General features: G+C 43.1%; 1 protein-coding gene and 2 pseudogenes across 3 annotated transcripts; all 3 read left to right on the forward strand.

The window, feature by feature from the left end:
- Nucleotides 1–5,094: 5,094 nt before the first annotated feature.
- Nucleotides 5,095–12,723, forward strand: LOC100281537 (uncharacterized). Its single transcript, NM_001394733.1, has 9 exons — nt 5,095–5,901; nt 6,320–6,469; nt 6,553–6,823; nt 7,207–7,317; nt 7,993–8,152; nt 8,416–8,673; nt 9,671–9,793; nt 10,134–10,211; nt 12,274–12,723. The coding sequence occupies exons 1-9, from the start codon at nt 5,191–5,193 to the stop codon at nt 12,476–12,478; spliced, it is 2,067 nt and encodes a 688-aa protein (NP_001381662.1). The 5' UTR covers nt 5,095–5,190; the 3' UTR covers nt 12,479–12,723.
- Nucleotides 5,133–7,663, forward strand: LOC109941674 (S-adenosyl-L-methionine-dependent methyltransferase pseudogene; annotated as a pseudogene). Its single transcript, NR_161392.2, has 4 exons — nt 5,133–5,901; nt 6,320–6,469; nt 6,553–6,823; nt 7,207–7,663. The product of NR_161392.2 is annotated as an S-adenosyl-L-methionine-dependent methyltransferase pseudogene (transcript).
- Nucleotides 8,595–10,223, forward strand: LOC109941675 (S-adenosyl-L-methionine-dependent methyltransferase pseudogene; annotated as a pseudogene). Its single transcript, NR_163567.2, has 3 exons — nt 8,595–8,673; nt 9,671–9,793; nt 10,134–10,223. The product of NR_163567.2 is annotated as an S-adenosyl-L-methionine-dependent methyltransferase pseudogene (transcript).
- Nucleotides 12,724–17,630: the final 4,907 nt, after the last annotated feature.

The following is a 17,630-nucleotide window of genomic DNA, read 5'->3' on the forward strand; positions in this document are numbered from 1 at the left end:
TAGTGACTAGAGAGAGTGATTTGCCGTGTTCATTTGAGCTCTTGCGCTTGGATTGCTTCTTTTCTTTCTCACTTGTTCTTGAGATCACAACTCCATTGTAATCAAGGCAAGAGGCACCAATTGTGTGGTGGCCCTTGCGGGGAAGTTTTGTTCCCGGCTTTGATTAGAGAAGAGAAGCTCACTCGGTCCGAGGGACCGTTTGAGAGAGGGAAGGGTTGAAAGAGACCCGGCCTTTGTGGCCTCCTCAACGGGGAGTAGGTTTGCAAGAACCGAACCTCGGTAAAACAAATCTCCGTGTCTCATTTGCTTATTCGCTTGGGATTTGTTTTGTGCCCTCTCTTGCGGACTCATTTATTGTTACTAACGCTAACCCCGGCTTGTAGTTGTGTTTATATTTGTAAATTTCAGTTTCGCCCTATTCACCCCCCCCTCTAGGCGACTATCAATATCAGAGTTTTGTCAGAGATCTTCCTACAAACATGGTTAACGAGGCATACAAGTGCAATACGATATGAAATAAACGCAGTAACTCCTGTCACTCCTCACTCAACCATCCACAAGATATTTAAAACTAATAGAAACATAAGACTTTAACAAACATAGTTTGAAACCCCATAAATTTGTCCACAAACTACTTAAGACATGCAGAAAACATAAAATGCGGGTAATAAACATGCAATGTCTGTCCACACATGAGCTCCCCTTAATTGAAATCCCCATCTTCATCTTCATCTCTCCCCTTTGGCATCAATTGTTAGAAAAGAGGGGCCTCAATGGCTACCCGGCGAAGTACGCGGATACATGCTGTAGTAGTAAGAGTTGAAGCTGTCGAAAATGGAGATGAACTGATTAAAGTCATTCTGGAGCTGATGCTGCCTCTGATCAAGTGCATGAATACTATCACTGGTAGAGAGAGTCTCAAATTGACTTGATAGAGCATCCATGCTGTCTTGAAAACTCTATTGCATGTTGTTCATTCTGTTCATGATTGGATCATGAATGATGTCATGGATGTGAGAGCGAAGACCAACAAACTCAGAGTTCAGCCCATCAAACTGATCATCAATAGTGTAGAGCCTTGCCTGCATGGCGGGGTACTGGCCATCAAAGTGAGTCTGCATGACATCAAATGTGTCATCCATGTGTGTCATCATGTCCTGAAATCTGCCATCCATATGGGTCTAATGTCGCTCTACTCTAATTGCAAAAAAGAACAATATAAAGAACAATATAAAGGGCAAGAGGTCTAATGTCGCTCCACTCTAATTGCAGCAGTGACTTTTGAAATATTTTTTATTGTTCGTATCACCCTTCTTTGTCATAATTAATATACTCCTGTTTTGGAACGAACTCATGTTTTATCTGCTTATCTCATACCCAATTAGAATTCACAATTTGTAATTGTCAGTTTGTGACAGTGCCACAACTTTTTCGTAGATAGGGATTGATCTACTTCAGCTGCAATAGCTAGGTGGAATAAATTGTATACTGTTTTATGCAAGTAGCATATTGAAAGTTGCATGTAAGTCGTGCACTTGTTCATTAGCGAGTATGCTGAAATAAGCAACTATATCGTTATTCAGTCCTAGGAGTAATTAGATTATGTCACATTCCACCGACCCAAGTGCTTTGGAAATGACATTGAAATTTTTCCTATTAGCTTTCTATTAAATATGTTCAACACTTGTTTATTGCTGCTCATTATAAGTTATGGAGATGTTTAGTAAAGTAGGCATTATGAGTGGAATGGAATTTACTATGTGACCTGTCTATTTAAGTTTGCTGTGTTTGTTGAGGCAATGATACTCAATCAAATTTAGTTATCACTAGATACATGCATTATTGGAGGAAGGGTTCAGTTGATTTTTTAGAGTCTGTGAATCTCCCTAAATTCTGAGAGAATAATTTAAATAAAATACATGTAAGAAGGAAACGACTATGTTTTGTTTAATTGACTTAATATTTTATTTTCCTTGGACGGAGTAAGACATTGCTTATTTTTCTTGCTCAAAAGAGAAAGCGGGGTACATGAGTTAGATTATTAACTAAAGAAATCTAAATGATTTAACACTACATAGTACATACAATAAAAGAACAATTGTTAAAGAATGTTGCATCTGTCATCTCTCTTACTACGTTTCTCAACTCTAAAGCTATCATTATGCTATCTGATTGACTTTAGCAGGATACCATTATGAATTAATTAGCAAATACACTATTCTCTTGTAGTGTATCAGCACCAAAGAAGAATGAACTCAACATCATCATCCTTGTTATCTAAATAACTTTAGCAACTGTTATAGGATGCACAACTCTTGCGTAATAACCCCGGTCGTAGAATCTTAACAGGGTCATCCTTGTCATCTGAATGACTTTAGCAACTGTTATAGGATGCAGAACTCTTGCGTAATAACCCCTAGATGTAGAATACATGCTTTCTTCTATAGGACATGTCGGTAATAAAATGTTGAAATGGGTCTCTAGGCTCCAACTACTTCCTTTTGTAAGACACGTCCCTAGTATACTAGCCAGTTGCCCATGATTTGCTACGGTCGTTACATATTATATAAATAGATATTAAGATATTTATTTAAATATAATTATTGTTTATTTCTAAACACTAAGCTAAGTGTGGTCTAGTGGTTAGCTCCAAATTTCTAGAGCAGTAAGGTGTGGGTTCGAGTGATTGATTCACACTATTTTTGTGCGGGCGGGGTCGAGTGTTTTATGACTCAAGTGAATCTATATAACATTTGTTTTTTCAATACCATTACGCTCGGTTTCTATGGAGAGACTAGTGCAAGTGTTGTTTTGGTCTGACCATTCTAAGATCAGAGAAACATATCTTTGGTTCTTGGCTTCTAGGGGTTGCACCAAAAACTAAAATTTGATAATTACATGTGCCACACGATTTGTTGGGCTACCTAGATTAGTAGAAACAATTTAGTTTTTGACAAATATCCTATGATAACTTATATGCAACCTGTCGGTGTTTCGGACCCGGGGGACCCTCAACCGGATCGACTAGTAAATTTTAGTGCCGCGTGCCCCTATTCAGATGGGTTGATGCAAGATGGAACACAAGAGGGAAATAAGACTTATGTTATCTTGCGCCGGGGTGCTCGTAGTAGGGGTTACAAGCGTTGCAGGAGAGCGAGAACGAGAGAGAGAGAGAGAGAAGGAGAGGGTTCAACCTTGAGGTGAGCCGTCTGAGGCTGCCTCTACCGCGTCTCTCCTACTCTGCCTGCCTCCGCTCGTCTACGTCGTGCGTCCGTGTGCTCGTACGTCGCACGTTCGTCTCTCTCGCCTCCCTTTTTTTCTTCCTCTGTGTTATGTCTCCGCTGTTGCGTGCGTGCTGTCCCCATGCCTTAGGAAGGCCATGGACGTCCCCCTTTTATAGATACAAGGAGATGGCCCAGCTGTACAATGGGGTGTGTAGCTATATGCTAACGTGGCTGGTAGGGAAGTGTCTTGAGCCCTGTACAGGTAATAACTTGGCCATCGGAGAAGTGTCTTGAGCCCTGTAGAAGCATAGCTGGCGGTGCGGCATGGATCTTGCTGATGTTTTCTTGCTTCCGTAGGGGGTTTGAGAGCACCCGACGTCATGGGCGCACGCGGGGAACCATCATTACCTGTTACCGGAGTAACTTTGATGGGACACCGATCTTGTTCCCTCGTAGCCTGAGGCGGCTAACCAGGGGTAGGGTCATGATGTATCCCCTGTAGCGTAGTTGATTCCGAGGCCGAGGTCGGGCGAGGCGACGACTCCTCCGAGGCCGAGGCTAAGGCCGAGGCCCAGGGTCGGGTGAGGCGGAGACCTTCTCCCGAGGCCGAGGCTGAGGCCGAGGCCTGGGGTCGGACGAGGCGGAGCTCCCTGTTGCGCCCGAGGCCGGACTCAGGGGAGGTCGTGACTTGCTGTTGTCAGTCTTTCCCTGGTGGCTGACACAGTTGCCGGAGCGGGGTGAACAACACTGTTTTCCTGTCAGAACGGTCAGTGAAGAGGCGAAGTGACTGCGGTCACTTCGACCTTGCCGACTGAGGCACACGTGTATGGATAAGATGCCAGACGATCCCCGCATTAAATGCGCATGCGATACGGTCGGTTAGTGAGGCGATTTGGCCGAGGCCGCTGCACGACAAAGTTCGCCCGAGCTAGGCTTCGGGCGAGCTGAGGGTGCGTCTGATGACTGAGGGGACCCTCGGTCGAGGCGTGAAACCGTCCGGGACTACTGTCCTTGCCCGAGGCTGGGCTCGGAGGAGGTCGCGTCCCTTGGTAGACGAGACCTACGTTTTATCAGTCGTTTATGGTTTGTTCTGAAGATGTTTTCCAGCGAGGTTAAGGAGTATTGGGGGTACCCCTAATTACGGTCCCCGACACAACTGTTTAGAACCTAGGCTCAGCTACAAAACGAAGAAGATAAAGACTATTAAGGAAGCGTGTCGACGTTTGAAGTCAGCGTCTCTTCATATTTTCGCTTAGTTTGGTTGGAGGTTTACGAATCGGATCACTGTTTTTGTTCTTTAGATGTTGTATGGGACTATGTTTTTTTATATATCTTTAGTCAATGTAGGCTGAGTGGTGTCTTGTCTCCTGTATGTGATGTAAGGTATTAGCTATAACCTACTAGTGAGAGAAAAGCAGGAACGTTTTTTTTCATGAGCAACTAGTGGCATCTCTAGCCAGCGGTCGGCAGCAATGGGCGTTGGAATTGTTATAAAATATAGTACAGTGATCAACTTCATCCAACCACTCATTGGTTGACAGTTATTATCTAAGGGTTACATCTTTTGGAGACCCTTTTGTACAGATGTATATAAAGAAGATCTCTGGTTACAGTTCTATTATTTCTCTCCCTCTCAACTGGTTTTACCACTGAGCACTACAAAATTTAACAGGAATCAACTGGAGCCTGCAGCATCGGCGCATCGACGCCAAGCTGGACGATGGCACAGTACGCCACGCTATTGCGTTGAGCAGCCTAGATACCTGTAGCGTTGCTGACAGTTGGGTCCACAAGAAAAAAAAGGTAAACTGCACTTGCCCAGTTTATCACTACTGCTCATCACCGGCCTGGCCTTCGGCGATCCCATATTCCCCTTCCGATCCCATCCCTTCCGCATCGTCCCCGAACGACGCAGACGGACGCAAGGCACGGCGCCGACATCTCCCCGTGGCCCGAGGGCCCAGACATGAAGGCCCTGGGCGCGCACGCCGCCGACCTGCTCCGAGGCCCGCACCTACTCCGCGCCGCCGTCTTCGCTTTCGCCGTTGCGCTCGCCTTCCTCGTTGGCTACCACTGGCCCAACGCCTCCCCGCGCCTTGTCTTCTTCTCGTCCGATGCCTCCTCGTCGTCGCCCAGGTCGTCCTCCCGCTCTCCTTCCGTCGTGCTCTCCCCTAACTCTAACGTCTCCTTCGACCCATCCCTGATCCCTACCCCCAGCACCCCGCCTGCTTCTTCTACTCCCAATGCCTGGTCCCCGCCCGCACTACCACCGCCGACATCGGCGCCGCCGCCTCCCCTCCCCCCTCCTCCACCACCAGCGCGCCTCGGCATCGTCGGCGAGGACGGCGCTATGCAGGACGACTTCGACATCGGCAACGTCGGCGCCAACGACACTGATCTGGCCACCGACGAGACCGCGCCGCAGGAGCCTAGCGACGTGGGCGCCAGCGGTGGACCACCTAGGGTGCGGATTGAGAGGTTCCCGGTCTGCCCCGAGAGCATGAGGGAGTACATACCCTGCCTCGACAACGAGGATGATATCAAGCGGCTGCCCTCGACGGAGCGCGGGGAGCGGTTTGAGCGGCACTGCCCTGCCAAGGACAAGGGTCTCAGCTGCCTCGTGCCGGCGCCCAACGGGTACAAGGCGCCCATCCCCTGGCCTCGGAGCAGAGACGAGGTTAGCATGTATTGGTGTTAGTCGTTGCCATTTCATAGCAACCCGTACGTAATGATAATTCAGTGTATACAATGATACTAAGTTAGACAAAGACAACTAATATGATAGGGCTAACCGTCCCGTCCACAGTCTATGCGGAAGTTGATTATTAAACCGTATTTTTAATTGCCATGTTTCTTCCAATTTTTTTTTTGCGACAGGGACTTAACTGTATTGTTGTGTTCTACTACTGTGATATGCATTGAATGCTAATCTTGTCAGCAACCTGAAATGTTAGTTGAAACGAACACATGATTTATGCTGACATTTGATGAACGCATAAGTATCAACCGTTCTATTTGGTCTGACTTGGCTGATTTTGCAGAAACCAAAAATTTGAAGTTAAAGACTTTCTAATATGTTATTTGATTGGATGCAGGTCTGGTTTAGCAACGTGCCTCACACAAGATTGATTGATGACAAAGGAGGACAGAATTGGATCACCAAGGTCAAAGATAAATTCAGATTTCCTGGAGGCGGAACTCAATTCATTCATGGAGCAAATCAATACCTAGACCAGATCTCCCAGGTTCGATGTCAAATATTCTTCAAAACTGCTTGGAATTTAATCCTTACTCTGACTAGAGCAACCTGTTCCCTCTGTTCGTCCAGATGGTACCAAATGTTGCATTTGGATCTCATACTAGAGTTGTCTTGGATGTTGGCTGTGGAGTAGCAAGTTTTGGTGCATATTTACTTTCACGTGATGTCCTGACATTGTCCATAGCTCCAAAAGATGTTCATGAAAATCAGATTCAGTTTGCTCTTGAACGTGGTGTGCCTGCAATGGCAGCAGCATTTGCAACGCGCCGGTTGTTATATACAAGCCAAGCGTTTGATATAATACATTGCTCACGCTGCCGAATAAATTGGACCCGTGATGGTGAGCTGTGATTACTATATAATTATTTTTAATTAACATTGCACACTTAGTTTGTCACCATGCTGTATCTTGATATCTTCATAGTTAGGCTGAATGCTCACTTAACTCTTCTCTCCCAGTTTTCCTAGTCTTCCCCCTTAGATCTGTAGGGATGATATTTTTATTTGTCTTAGACGTCGAATTTATTTCACGATTCTCAAAGAAAATAAATACTTTTAACCAATGGATAGAAAACGAGGTGAGTTATTGTGAAGAAGCTAAAGGTTGTTATTGATTGTATACTTTTCATTTAAACTTGATCTCAAAGGTATGTGCACTTATCTATGTACTTTCCAAATTTGCCTAAGTTTTGTACTTTTGTTATCATATTTGTTTATTTGAAGATGGTATCCTGCTCCTGGAGGTTAATAGATTGCTTAGAGCTGGAGGCTACTTTGCTTGGGCAGCCCAACCTGTTTATAAGCATGAAGAGGCCCAACAAGAGGCATGGAAAGGTATGTTCTACTTATTCTGTTGTACCTTCTCTTTTGTTAGTGTGATAACATACAGCTCATGTATGAGTTTGGTAGTTCTTTAATGCTAGAGATTTGTCATAATCAAATCCATTCTTTTATTCGCTACTATCCTGCATACTTATAGCTGGCAAGTTGTGTAGTTTGTGTTTGTTGATGCCAAATAGCCAGTGTTCCTGTATACACGTATCTAACATTTATTTAAAACACCTTGCCTTATCAGTTCAACTTTATGTATTTTGACTTGAATTTGTCCTTGTCACAACATGCTAAGTGCCCTCACATAAGTTAACTTGCATGATAGGTGTTACCATTTTAGGCATCATCTTGACTATCCGCTGACCCGTTAATGGTGACTGAACTTCGAGAATGATTTCATAATAATATATCCATGCAGAACTATATGTCTATATTGATATGAAATGAAAAGGCTACCTTATCAGATTGCTATTATAACTGAGAACTCCTTTAATGCTAAGTTGTTTAGAGAAGTTGCTCTTGATTTTATTTAAAATCTGAAAACACTTTATGGAAACTCAGAGATAAGTATCTCTTTTTTGGATTTTTTTGCATCATCAGTTTGATATACATTCAATAACTTGTGTTTTTTGCTTTTGTTTTTATGAAACTATTGCTCATATACAAAATCATGTGTAGAGATGGAGAACCTCACTGCCCGACTTTGCTGGGAGTTTGTGAAGAAAGAGGGATACATCGCTATGTGGAGGAAACCCTTAAATAACTCTTGCTACATTAACCGAGGTCCTGAAGGAAAACCTCCACTTTGTGATGCTGATGATAACCCGGATGATGTCTGGTACTCATTTAGCCTGTTGCCATAATTATTGAAATGCATATCAATTTAGTATTCTCTTCTGTAAGCTGGGTCCAGCCTTTCTTACTGCTGCTGAGTTGTATTTGATGAGATTATGTATTCTTTATATCAGATCTCATTGCGCCATAGATTTCTGTGGATTTATCCGATCAGCTTTTCATTTGTCACATTGGCTGTCATCCCTGTACACATATCTTTGCTGCAAAACCCTTTTTTATTACTCTTTACATTCTATTTTATCTCAGGTATGTTGGTCTGAAAGCATGTATTAGTCGGCTTCCAGAGAATGGCGAAGCACCAACTCCTGTTCAATGGCCTGCACGCTTAATGGAGCCACCAAAGAGGCTTCAAGGCGTCGAAATGGATGCCTACTCATCAAAGAATGAGCTTTTCAAAGCAGAAACAAAATTTTGGGACGACATAATTGACGGTTATATCCGTATCTTTAAGTGGAGGAAGTTCAAAGTCCGGAATGTAATGGACATGAGGGCTGGATTTGGAGGGTATTTTTCTCAAATCTCTTCCTTTCATTTGCTTCATTGGATGTATGATTGCAAGTACAAAGTCCATTAGAACTTCTACATGTTCTCTAGCATGACACCTTGACTAGTAATATCTATGAATATACTATCTGAAACAAAGAGTTATTTAAGCCATTCTTGTGCTGTCAACCTGTATGAAATTTAAGATATTGATAGTCAAATCTAAAAATTTGGCTTCAGATAAACCTAAATGGACTTCTATCTGGGGAAGTATTTCGTTTTTATTAATAAGATCTTGCACAGTTGGATGGATGGCTAGAGTCTGCAACTAAAACAAAGATTAGCTGAACAAGCCAACAAGAACATCTCTGAATGGGAAGAATAAGGTTTTTTTAGGGAACTGTTTCAGGATGTTGTGCTATATTTAGTACTACCTCCGTTCTCGTATATTTGTCGTCCGCTAGTTCATTTTTGAACTAAACTGCGACAAATAAAAAAGAACGGAGGGAGTACAAATAAATGTGTGCTCAAGTCACTTTTTTCACCCACTTAGTTCATAACAATCTATTCACATCCACAACAACAAAAAAGCCTTTCAGTAACAAGCAATTTAGGGTATGCTAAAGTTGAAACCCAACATGAGACCCTAATCACGGTTCAGGCATGTCAATAGCTGCTTTCCAAGCACTCTATTAAAGCATAACACTTTAGGTGTATCCCAATCTTTCAAGTCTCCTTATATTGCCTCCTTCATGTCAATTTTGGTCTTCCCCTACCTCTCCTATCATTTTATCTTGACTTAGCACCTAATTGTTGAATATTTTTAATTGTGATGGTTGTAGTGAAACCTTATTCTTTGTGGGAAATGTATTCTTGTTTCTATTTTGCTTGTTGGTGGTTAGCTACTCTTTGTAGATAAAAGAATATAGAAAACAGAATCTTATGTGCTTATAAATGGAGATGAGGCCATCATGCTTATTTTTGTCAGTCTAGTTTTTTACTCCCACTTTGTATGTAGGTTTGCAGCTGCTTTGATCCGCCAGAAACTGGATTGGTGGGTGATGAATGTTGTTCCTATTAGTGAGCCAAATACACTACCTGTAATTTTTGATCGGGGGCTTCTTGGAGTAGCTCATGACTGGTACACTTTTGTACATTCTTGGTTCTTCAAATATTATTTCTATTTTTTCTAGATTCAAAATGGTTTACTTGAAATTTTATATAGTGCAATTGATAATGTTCTGGATAGAGTACACGGATCGCTTGCACCAGTTCCTGATTGTCTCTTGTATTCCTGGACCCCTATGAATTTTCTTTATCAGAATTCACAAGTCAGAATGAATGGCCATAGATTAGTTTTAACCGGTGTGTCTGATTATAATGACCAGCAAGCTTTTTTCGTTTTGATGTAATTTTATGAAACTTATAGCATCAAAATTTCTGCCCTGATTTGAATATTATGTTGCCTTCTCCATGGGTAGGTGTGAACCCTTTGATACATACCCTAGGACGTACGATCTACTTCATGCATCTGGTCTTTTCTCAAAGGAGCAGAACAGGTATGTCTTTTATTTGATTAATGGAAATTTGGAATACGTCCAGTTTAGCCCCTGGACTCTTGTCTTTGTCTAATTTTCATCATCAGCTGTCACAATGTTTAAATCACACCTTAACTGTAAAAACTGGTACAATTTATACCGTGAAGTCGTGAACCGTCTCTAAGTTGTATTGCATTATGTGGCAGTGGTTTTTGGAGTCCATTATAGCACATTTGCCACCTCAGCAATGACAACCATTAATACAGCAAGAAAGGAAATTTGTCCCACAATCTCATGCAAATCTTTTGATTTTACATCCAGTTCACACATTTAACTTTGAAAATTTCTTAGGGTAGGGCTCGTGGGTGCAAAATTCACCACTTCTGACAGCTGGGGATAAGATTTGAATGGTATTGTAGTTTGGGGTAGAGTTGAGGGGCTAAAAATGGCGGAAGTGAACTCTGATAAAAATATTTGTTTCGCTGAATGGTATTGTCACTTTCTAAGGAAAAAATTTCACCATAATCCAGCTTATTTATAAGTCCATTTTTAGCTTAGAAAGTGACATTTTTATCTGTTCTGTTTCGCTTTAAGAGCATCTCCAATAGATCCTAAAACACTGGTTCCAATATATATTTTAGGGAAAAAAGAAAAAATCATAGTCCAACAGTTACCAAAGTGTTCTCCCAATTTTCCCGCACGCGAAAAGAGTCTCATCCACGGCGCAAACATTCGCAGGCGAGGGAGCTCCCAAGCCGTCTGGTTGCCACCGTTCCCACGTGTGAAATTTCCTTTGCGCCTCCACCGGTCTCTGTTCCCACGCCCACGCATGAGATTTCGTTCGTGCCACCACCAATCCTCTGTCCTCTCTACCCCCTCAATTTCACACGCAAGTGTGCACGGTGCACAGTTGAACGCATTGTTGAATGCCTCTGCCAAGCGACCAACCTCGTCGATGTCGTCTGGCGAGTCACCTCCGGATTTTTCTTTGGCGACATCGACGCTAAATCCATTCATGGAGGCTATAGATTTTGAGGTATGAAATCATAGGTTAGCTTGGATTGGATCGTAGGTCGATGGAGCCTGGGAACGCCTAGCGTGCGTAGGACGTCGGTGAGGCTGCTTGCTTTGCAACAGCCGCAGGCCACTGAAAACGTGTGGGATGATTTTTAATTTGATCGACGAGGCGGAGGGAGCTGCCTACGGCTGTTTAGGCAGCTCCCCTGCCAGCTCCTGCACCCGGTGTAGATGAGGGGTGGGGAAGGAGGAAATGGATGGGATGGGATGGAACCTGGAGCCTGGATATGGATTATTAGATGGGATGAGATGGAGAAATTTGGGATTCTTGTTTCAGTTTGAGTGTGTGGGCTGCTTGTTTCAGTTTGAGTTCACGGTCTGCTTGTTTCAGTTTCAGTTTGAGTTCCCATCGAGTGCGTTTGTGGGCTACTTGTTTCAGTTTGAGTTCCAGTTCCAGTTTATGCTATTTTTACAGTTTCAGAATCAATTTGTTCCGGTTTGAATTCCATTTTGAAAACTAGAACAGCCACTAGCAGATGCAAAGTTCACAAGCAGCTTGTGCATGAACGAGCAATACTGGAACAAGCAGCTTGTGCACAAATGTAGATTATTGGACATGTTTTGTTAGCTTCACATAAGTGATTGGCGACTCATGGTGCGATGTACTTCTGGCGACGCGCATAGGACGGCTGCACAGGACGTCTTCCAGCGATGCGCACATCAACATATCGTCTGTTGCGATGGGTCGGTTGTAGAGGTTTTGTGGGCCCACTATAACTAACTCATTAGGTTTTTTGGAAATTCTTGGGAGCTGTTGGCGTTTAACACTTTTTTCTGAAATTACATGTTTTAAGGACGTCCCAAATTCCTTGTATTGGGAGTAATTTTCTTGGGAATTGTTGGAGATGCTCTAACAACACAGTGGCGGAAGTGTAGTCTTGCTAAATAAATTTCTAGAGATACCTCTGTGTTTGAAACTTGTAAAAACTTTTGTGCCAGTCTACTGTTACTTGGATACCCGACCAAAGATCTGAAATTCTAACTTACATGCGCCAAATTTTTGTAGGTGTAATATCTCTAGCATCTTGCTGGAGATGGACCGGATACTCAGACCAGGTGGTAAAGCATATATTCGTGACCGGAAAGAAGTTATACAGGAGATCAAAGAAATAACGAATGCCATGGGGTGGCGTGGTACTATACGTGACACTGCCGAAGGCGCGTACGCCAGTAGGAAGGTTTTGATGTGCGACAAGCCTATGGCGCGTTAGGCGATCAGGTGAAGACAAGCAGGGGTAATTTTAGGTACTTTTGCAACTGAAAAGAGCTGCTGTCGGGACTGACATTTGTGCTGTAGATAGGGTAGGTCAAGGACTAATTTGTAACTATTTGATTGATCATCCATTTGTAAAATGATGATCTGTGTAGTTTCTGACATGTGCCAATTTCTTTTGTTGAAACATTGTCATGGAAACCCTACAAAAGTGGGGGAAATACGAAGAGACCGTTTTAAACTCGGGATCTAGTGTAACTCAGTAAGATAGTTGTTAGTTTGTTATCACTGCACTATAAAACTACCCATCTACTCCCTTTGTTCTAATTTATAATTTCTTTATCTTTTTTCTATCAAATTTGATCGGCTTGTTTTATTCATTTTTTTAGATTTTTTTTTGAAAAACTCAAACTCAAAATAAAATATATTATATGCTAAACAATATCAGAGTAAAAATTAATAATAATTATGAAAAGTTTTGAATAAGATAAGTCAGTCAAATAGATTATAAATTAGAACAGAGGAAGTATATTATATTATACTCTATATTACAGAGGAAAAAACGGATCCGAGAAGAGGCTATTGAACATGGGACGTCTCGATTATGTTATTGCCAAATAAAAACCCTTACTCAGCCTTCAGTGCCATACGAAACAAAAGCAAAAATGGTGTAGAGGACAAATCCTCTCTCAAAGCTCACCACAACAAAGCCATCCGGACAGCAAAACGCAAAATCCCCTCCGTTCTACTACAAATTTATTTGTTATGGGTACAAGACCATGAATTTATTTGTTACGGGTAGACCATGACAGTTGACACGATACGTAGAAACCCTTTGCATGTTACACTTCAGTTTTTGATGGCTCTGGTAGTTCCTGTAGCACCAACCTCTCGGGGACCAAGTTCGCCTTCGGTGCCCTGATTTTGTTGCTATGAAGGACGTCGTCCTGCGCCTCGTCAATGCCACTACCCCTCAGGTGCCGCAAACCCAAGCACCACCAAAGGTGCCTCTGGCAGAGCTCTGAGCGACTTGCAAAGAAAGGCCTAGGTCCGTGTCCTAAGGCGGCACAACCTACTAGTCCGCAAGGGTCACCTAAGGTGACAACCACCCTTCGTCACTCCTAGAAGGCCTGTTAGGATAACAAATACCATGAGGGCAGCCACGCTCGAGGGCCCTAGGCACCCTCAAGGTTGGCCCAGATCGCTGGGGGACGGGAGAAAAAGGCAACCCCGCATTCGATGTGGCGGAAGGACACGTTGTCAGCCTCGTGCCTCCAAAGGCACTTGGAACACATGAGTTAGGGCTCATCACCACGATGAGTCACCACCCCTTATCCTTCTACGATCTCCTAAAGACGTACTCTAGTGAGTAGTGACAGTTCTTTGTCGGAGCCGGAGAAGACCTCCAGCGAGCCTTCCCTCTGCACCCCCTTCATGGTCGAGGAACATGGCACTCCAATCCTAGAGGGGGCGCCCCACGAGGGGAGAGCACACCCCCCGAGCAGGAGGTAGAATACCTTCGGGCCCATGGAATCAACACCTTATATGGCATGAAGAGGTCAAGAAGGGGCTTACACTAGTGATGCGTCCCACCTCAATAACTGAAAGGGAAATAGGCTTACACCTTTTCCTAATTGATTTTGGTGGTTGAAATGCCCAACACAAATAATTGGACTAACTAGTTTGCTCTAGATTATGAGTTTTACAGGTGCCAAAGGTTCACAACAAACCAATAAAAAGACCAAGAAAGGATTCAAACAAAGAAAGCAAAAGACAACCGAAGTGTGCCCTGGTCTGGCGCACCGGACAGTGTCCGGTGCACCACCGGACAGTGTCCGGTGCACCAGGGAATTCCAGTCTGAACTTGCCACCTTCGGGAATTCTGGGAGCCACTTCGCTATAATTCACCGGATTGTCCGGTGTAGCACCGGATTGTCCGGTGTGCCAGCGGAGAAATGGCTACACAGCGCCAACGGTTGTCTGCAACGAACAATAAATGCGCTACAGTGCGCACAGAAGTCAGAGCAGCGCCAGAAGGCGCACCGGACAGTGAACAGGGACTGTCCGGTGCACCACCGGACAGTCCGGTGGCCCAGATGTCAGAAGCTCCAACGGTCATAATCCAACGGCCGGGTGACGTGGCTGGCGCACCGGACAGTGTCCAGTGGCGCACCGGACTGTCCGGTGCGCCATGCGACAGAAGCCTCCACCCAACCACCCACCATTCATTGTATCCAAGTTTTCAGCCTTCACACCTCATACAAGAACTATAGCATTCAATACAAGACACAAACAAGAGATCAAATCCTCTCCCAAGTCTAAAGACAATTCCAATCAAATAGTGACTAGTGAGAGAGAGAGATACTTGTGTTCATTTGAGCTCTTGCGCTTGGATCGCTTTTCTTCTTCATTCTTTCTTGATTCCAACTCAATTGTAACCAAGGCAAGAGACACCAATTGTGTGGTGGTCCTTGTGGCGACTTAGTGTCCCGTTTGATTGAGAAGAGAAGCTCACTCGGTCTAAGTGACCGTTTGAGAGAGGGAAAGGGTTGAAAGAGACCCGGTCTTTGTGACCACCTCAACGGGGAGTAGGTTTGCAAGAACCGAACCTCGGTAAAACAAATCACCGTGTCTCACTCTTCATTTGCTCGTGATTTATTTTTCGCCCTCTCTTTCGGATAGGGGTGAAAACGGGTAGGGTACCCGAAACGGGTACCGGATACGGATACTGATTCGGGACCATTTTTCGGATACGGATACGGGTATTTTTTAGATTCGGGACTGATACGGATAATACCCGGATAGTATGGCTTCGGATTCGGGTCGGATACGGAGCGAGTACTACCCGGTAAATACCCGGATATTCGGGTCGGATACGGGTACCCGGAATTCGGGTACCCGTTTTTTCTTTTTCTGCAAAATAATATAGTTATAAAATCATAACTTTTACATATGAAATCGGATGAAGATAAAGTTTATATGAAAATTGTAGAGCTCGAAGAGATCTATAACTTTGTAGTACATCACATTTTTGTTTAAACATATCTTTAGGCCGAAATCATTAAAATAATGTCTAAATTTATATCAAAATAATAGACTTTATCATTTTCATGTGGGGACTTAAGATTATATCCATGTGGGAACTTAGGATTATCTTTTTATAAACTATTTATTAATATTGGTAACTTATTTGCAATTTTCGGTCGACGCTACAATATTTTTATGAATTTAATTGTATTTTGATGATTTTCTACAACAAGAAATTAATAATACACCAAATAGCCTAAAAAATTCATGAATTTTTACGGGGACACAACATATATCCACATATAGTTCTCAAAAACATTTGGACTATAAAATCCACAAGATGTTGGTGTTTCTTCCATTCTACTCCCACTTATTGCGTGAGTTACATGTGAAATCATTTTATGTATCGAAGTTTCAACATAATTAATATTTCACTTATCATTTTCATGTGGCGACTTGAGGTTTTATTTGAATAGAATGTTTATTTGTTTTGGTAAGCTTTTTGCAATTTTGGATCAAAACTAGTGTATTTATGAATTTTAATTATACTTTGATGATTTTATGTAGAAATAAATTAATAATGTATAAATAGCCTCAGAAATCTATGAAATTATACGAAGGTACAACATATGGCCACATATAGTCATAAAAAATAATGGGACCATAAAATCCACAGGATGTCAACGTTTCTTCTATTTTATTTCCACTTATTGCGTGAGTTACACGTGAAATCACTCTAAGTATCCAAGTTTCAACATAATCAATACTTCACTTTACCATTTTTACGTGGGAACTTGAGATTATCTTCTATTAAATGCTTATTAGTATTAATTTACTTGCAATTTCGTGGTCGAACAAGAATATTTTTTGATAACCAATTAATGTATTATCCGACAAGTATCCGATATCCGATCAAATAATATCCGTATCCGTCACTTATCCGCCCGGATAAATATCCGGTCCCTGTATCCGTATCCGTCCCGTTTCTAACTATCCGTATCCGATCCCGAATCCGTTTTAAATACATTAGGGTAGGATACAGGATGAGCTAATATCCGTCCGTATCCGTCCGTTTTCACCCCTACTTTCGGACTTGTTTATATTTCTAACGCTAACCCCGGCTTGTAGTTGTGCTTAAGTTTGTAAATTTCAGATTCGCCCTATACACCCCCTCTAGGCGACTTTCAATTGGTATCGGAGCCCGGTACTTCATTAGAGCCTAACTGCTCGAAGTGATGTCGGGAGATCACACTAAGAAGGAGATGGTGACCGGCGAGAAGCCTGCCACAAGCCATGGGAAGGCTCCATCCGGAGAGTCCGGCAACAAGGAGAAGGGATCCCCTTCACACGACAAGTCGTGTCGGAGCGGCGAGAAGAAAAAGAAGATGAAGAAAGTGGTCTACTACGAGACCGACTCTTCATCGCCATCCACCTCCGGCTCCGACACGCCATCCGTCACTTCTAAGCGCCATGAGCGCAAGAAGTTTAGTAAGATCCCCTTACGCTATCCTCGTATTTCCAAACGTACTCCTTTACTTTCCGTCCCATTAGGCAAACCACCCATGTTTGATGGTGAAGATTATAATATGTGGAGTGACAAAATGAGGTACCATCTAACCTCACTCCACACTAGTATTTGGGATGTTGTTGAGATTGGAGTACAGGTACCATCGCCAAGGGATGAAGACTATGACTTGGACGAAGTTGCCCAAATCCGGCACTTCAACTCCCAAGCCACCACTATACTCCTCGCCTCTCTAAGTCGAGAGGAGTATAATAAGGTGCAAGGGTTGAAGAGCGCCAAAGAGATTTGGGACGTGCTCAAAACCGCGCATGAAGGAGACGAGGTGACCAAGATCACCAAGAGGGAAACGATCGAGGGGCAGCTCAGTCGCTTCATGCTTCACCAAGGGGAGGAGCCACAAGCAATGTACAACCGGCTCAAGACATTGGTGAACCAAGTGCGCAAGCTCGGGAGCACCAAATGGGATGACCATGAGATGGTCAAGGTTATTCTTAGATCACTCGTATTTCTTAACCCTACTCAAGTTCAATTAATTTGTGGTGATCCAAGATATAAACTAATGTCTCCCGAGGAAGTGATAGGAAAATTTGTGAGCTTT

This window comes from Zea mays, chromosome 8 (genome assembly GCF_902167145.1).
Source record: "Zea mays cultivar B73 chromosome 8, Zm-B73-REFERENCE-NAM-5.0, whole genome shotgun sequence".
Classification (NCBI taxonomy): domain Eukaryota; kingdom Viridiplantae; phylum Streptophyta; class Magnoliopsida; order Poales; family Poaceae; genus Zea; species Zea mays.

Excerpts from the sequence above, each read along its gene's own strand:
- LOC100281537 (NM_001394733.1), top strand. The coding sequence starts at position 5,191 with ATGAAGGCCCTGGGCGCGCACGCCGCCGACCTGCTCCGAGGCCCGCAC. Across the intron at positions 5,902-6,319 it reads GGCCTCGGAGCAGAGACGAG|GTCTGGTTTAGCAACGTGCC; the intron begins GTTAGCATGTAT and ends GATTGGATGCAG. Across the intron at positions 7,318-7,992 it reads CCAACAAGAGGCATGGAAAG|AGATGGAGAACCTCACTGCC; the intron begins GTATGTTCTACT and ends AATCATGTGTAG.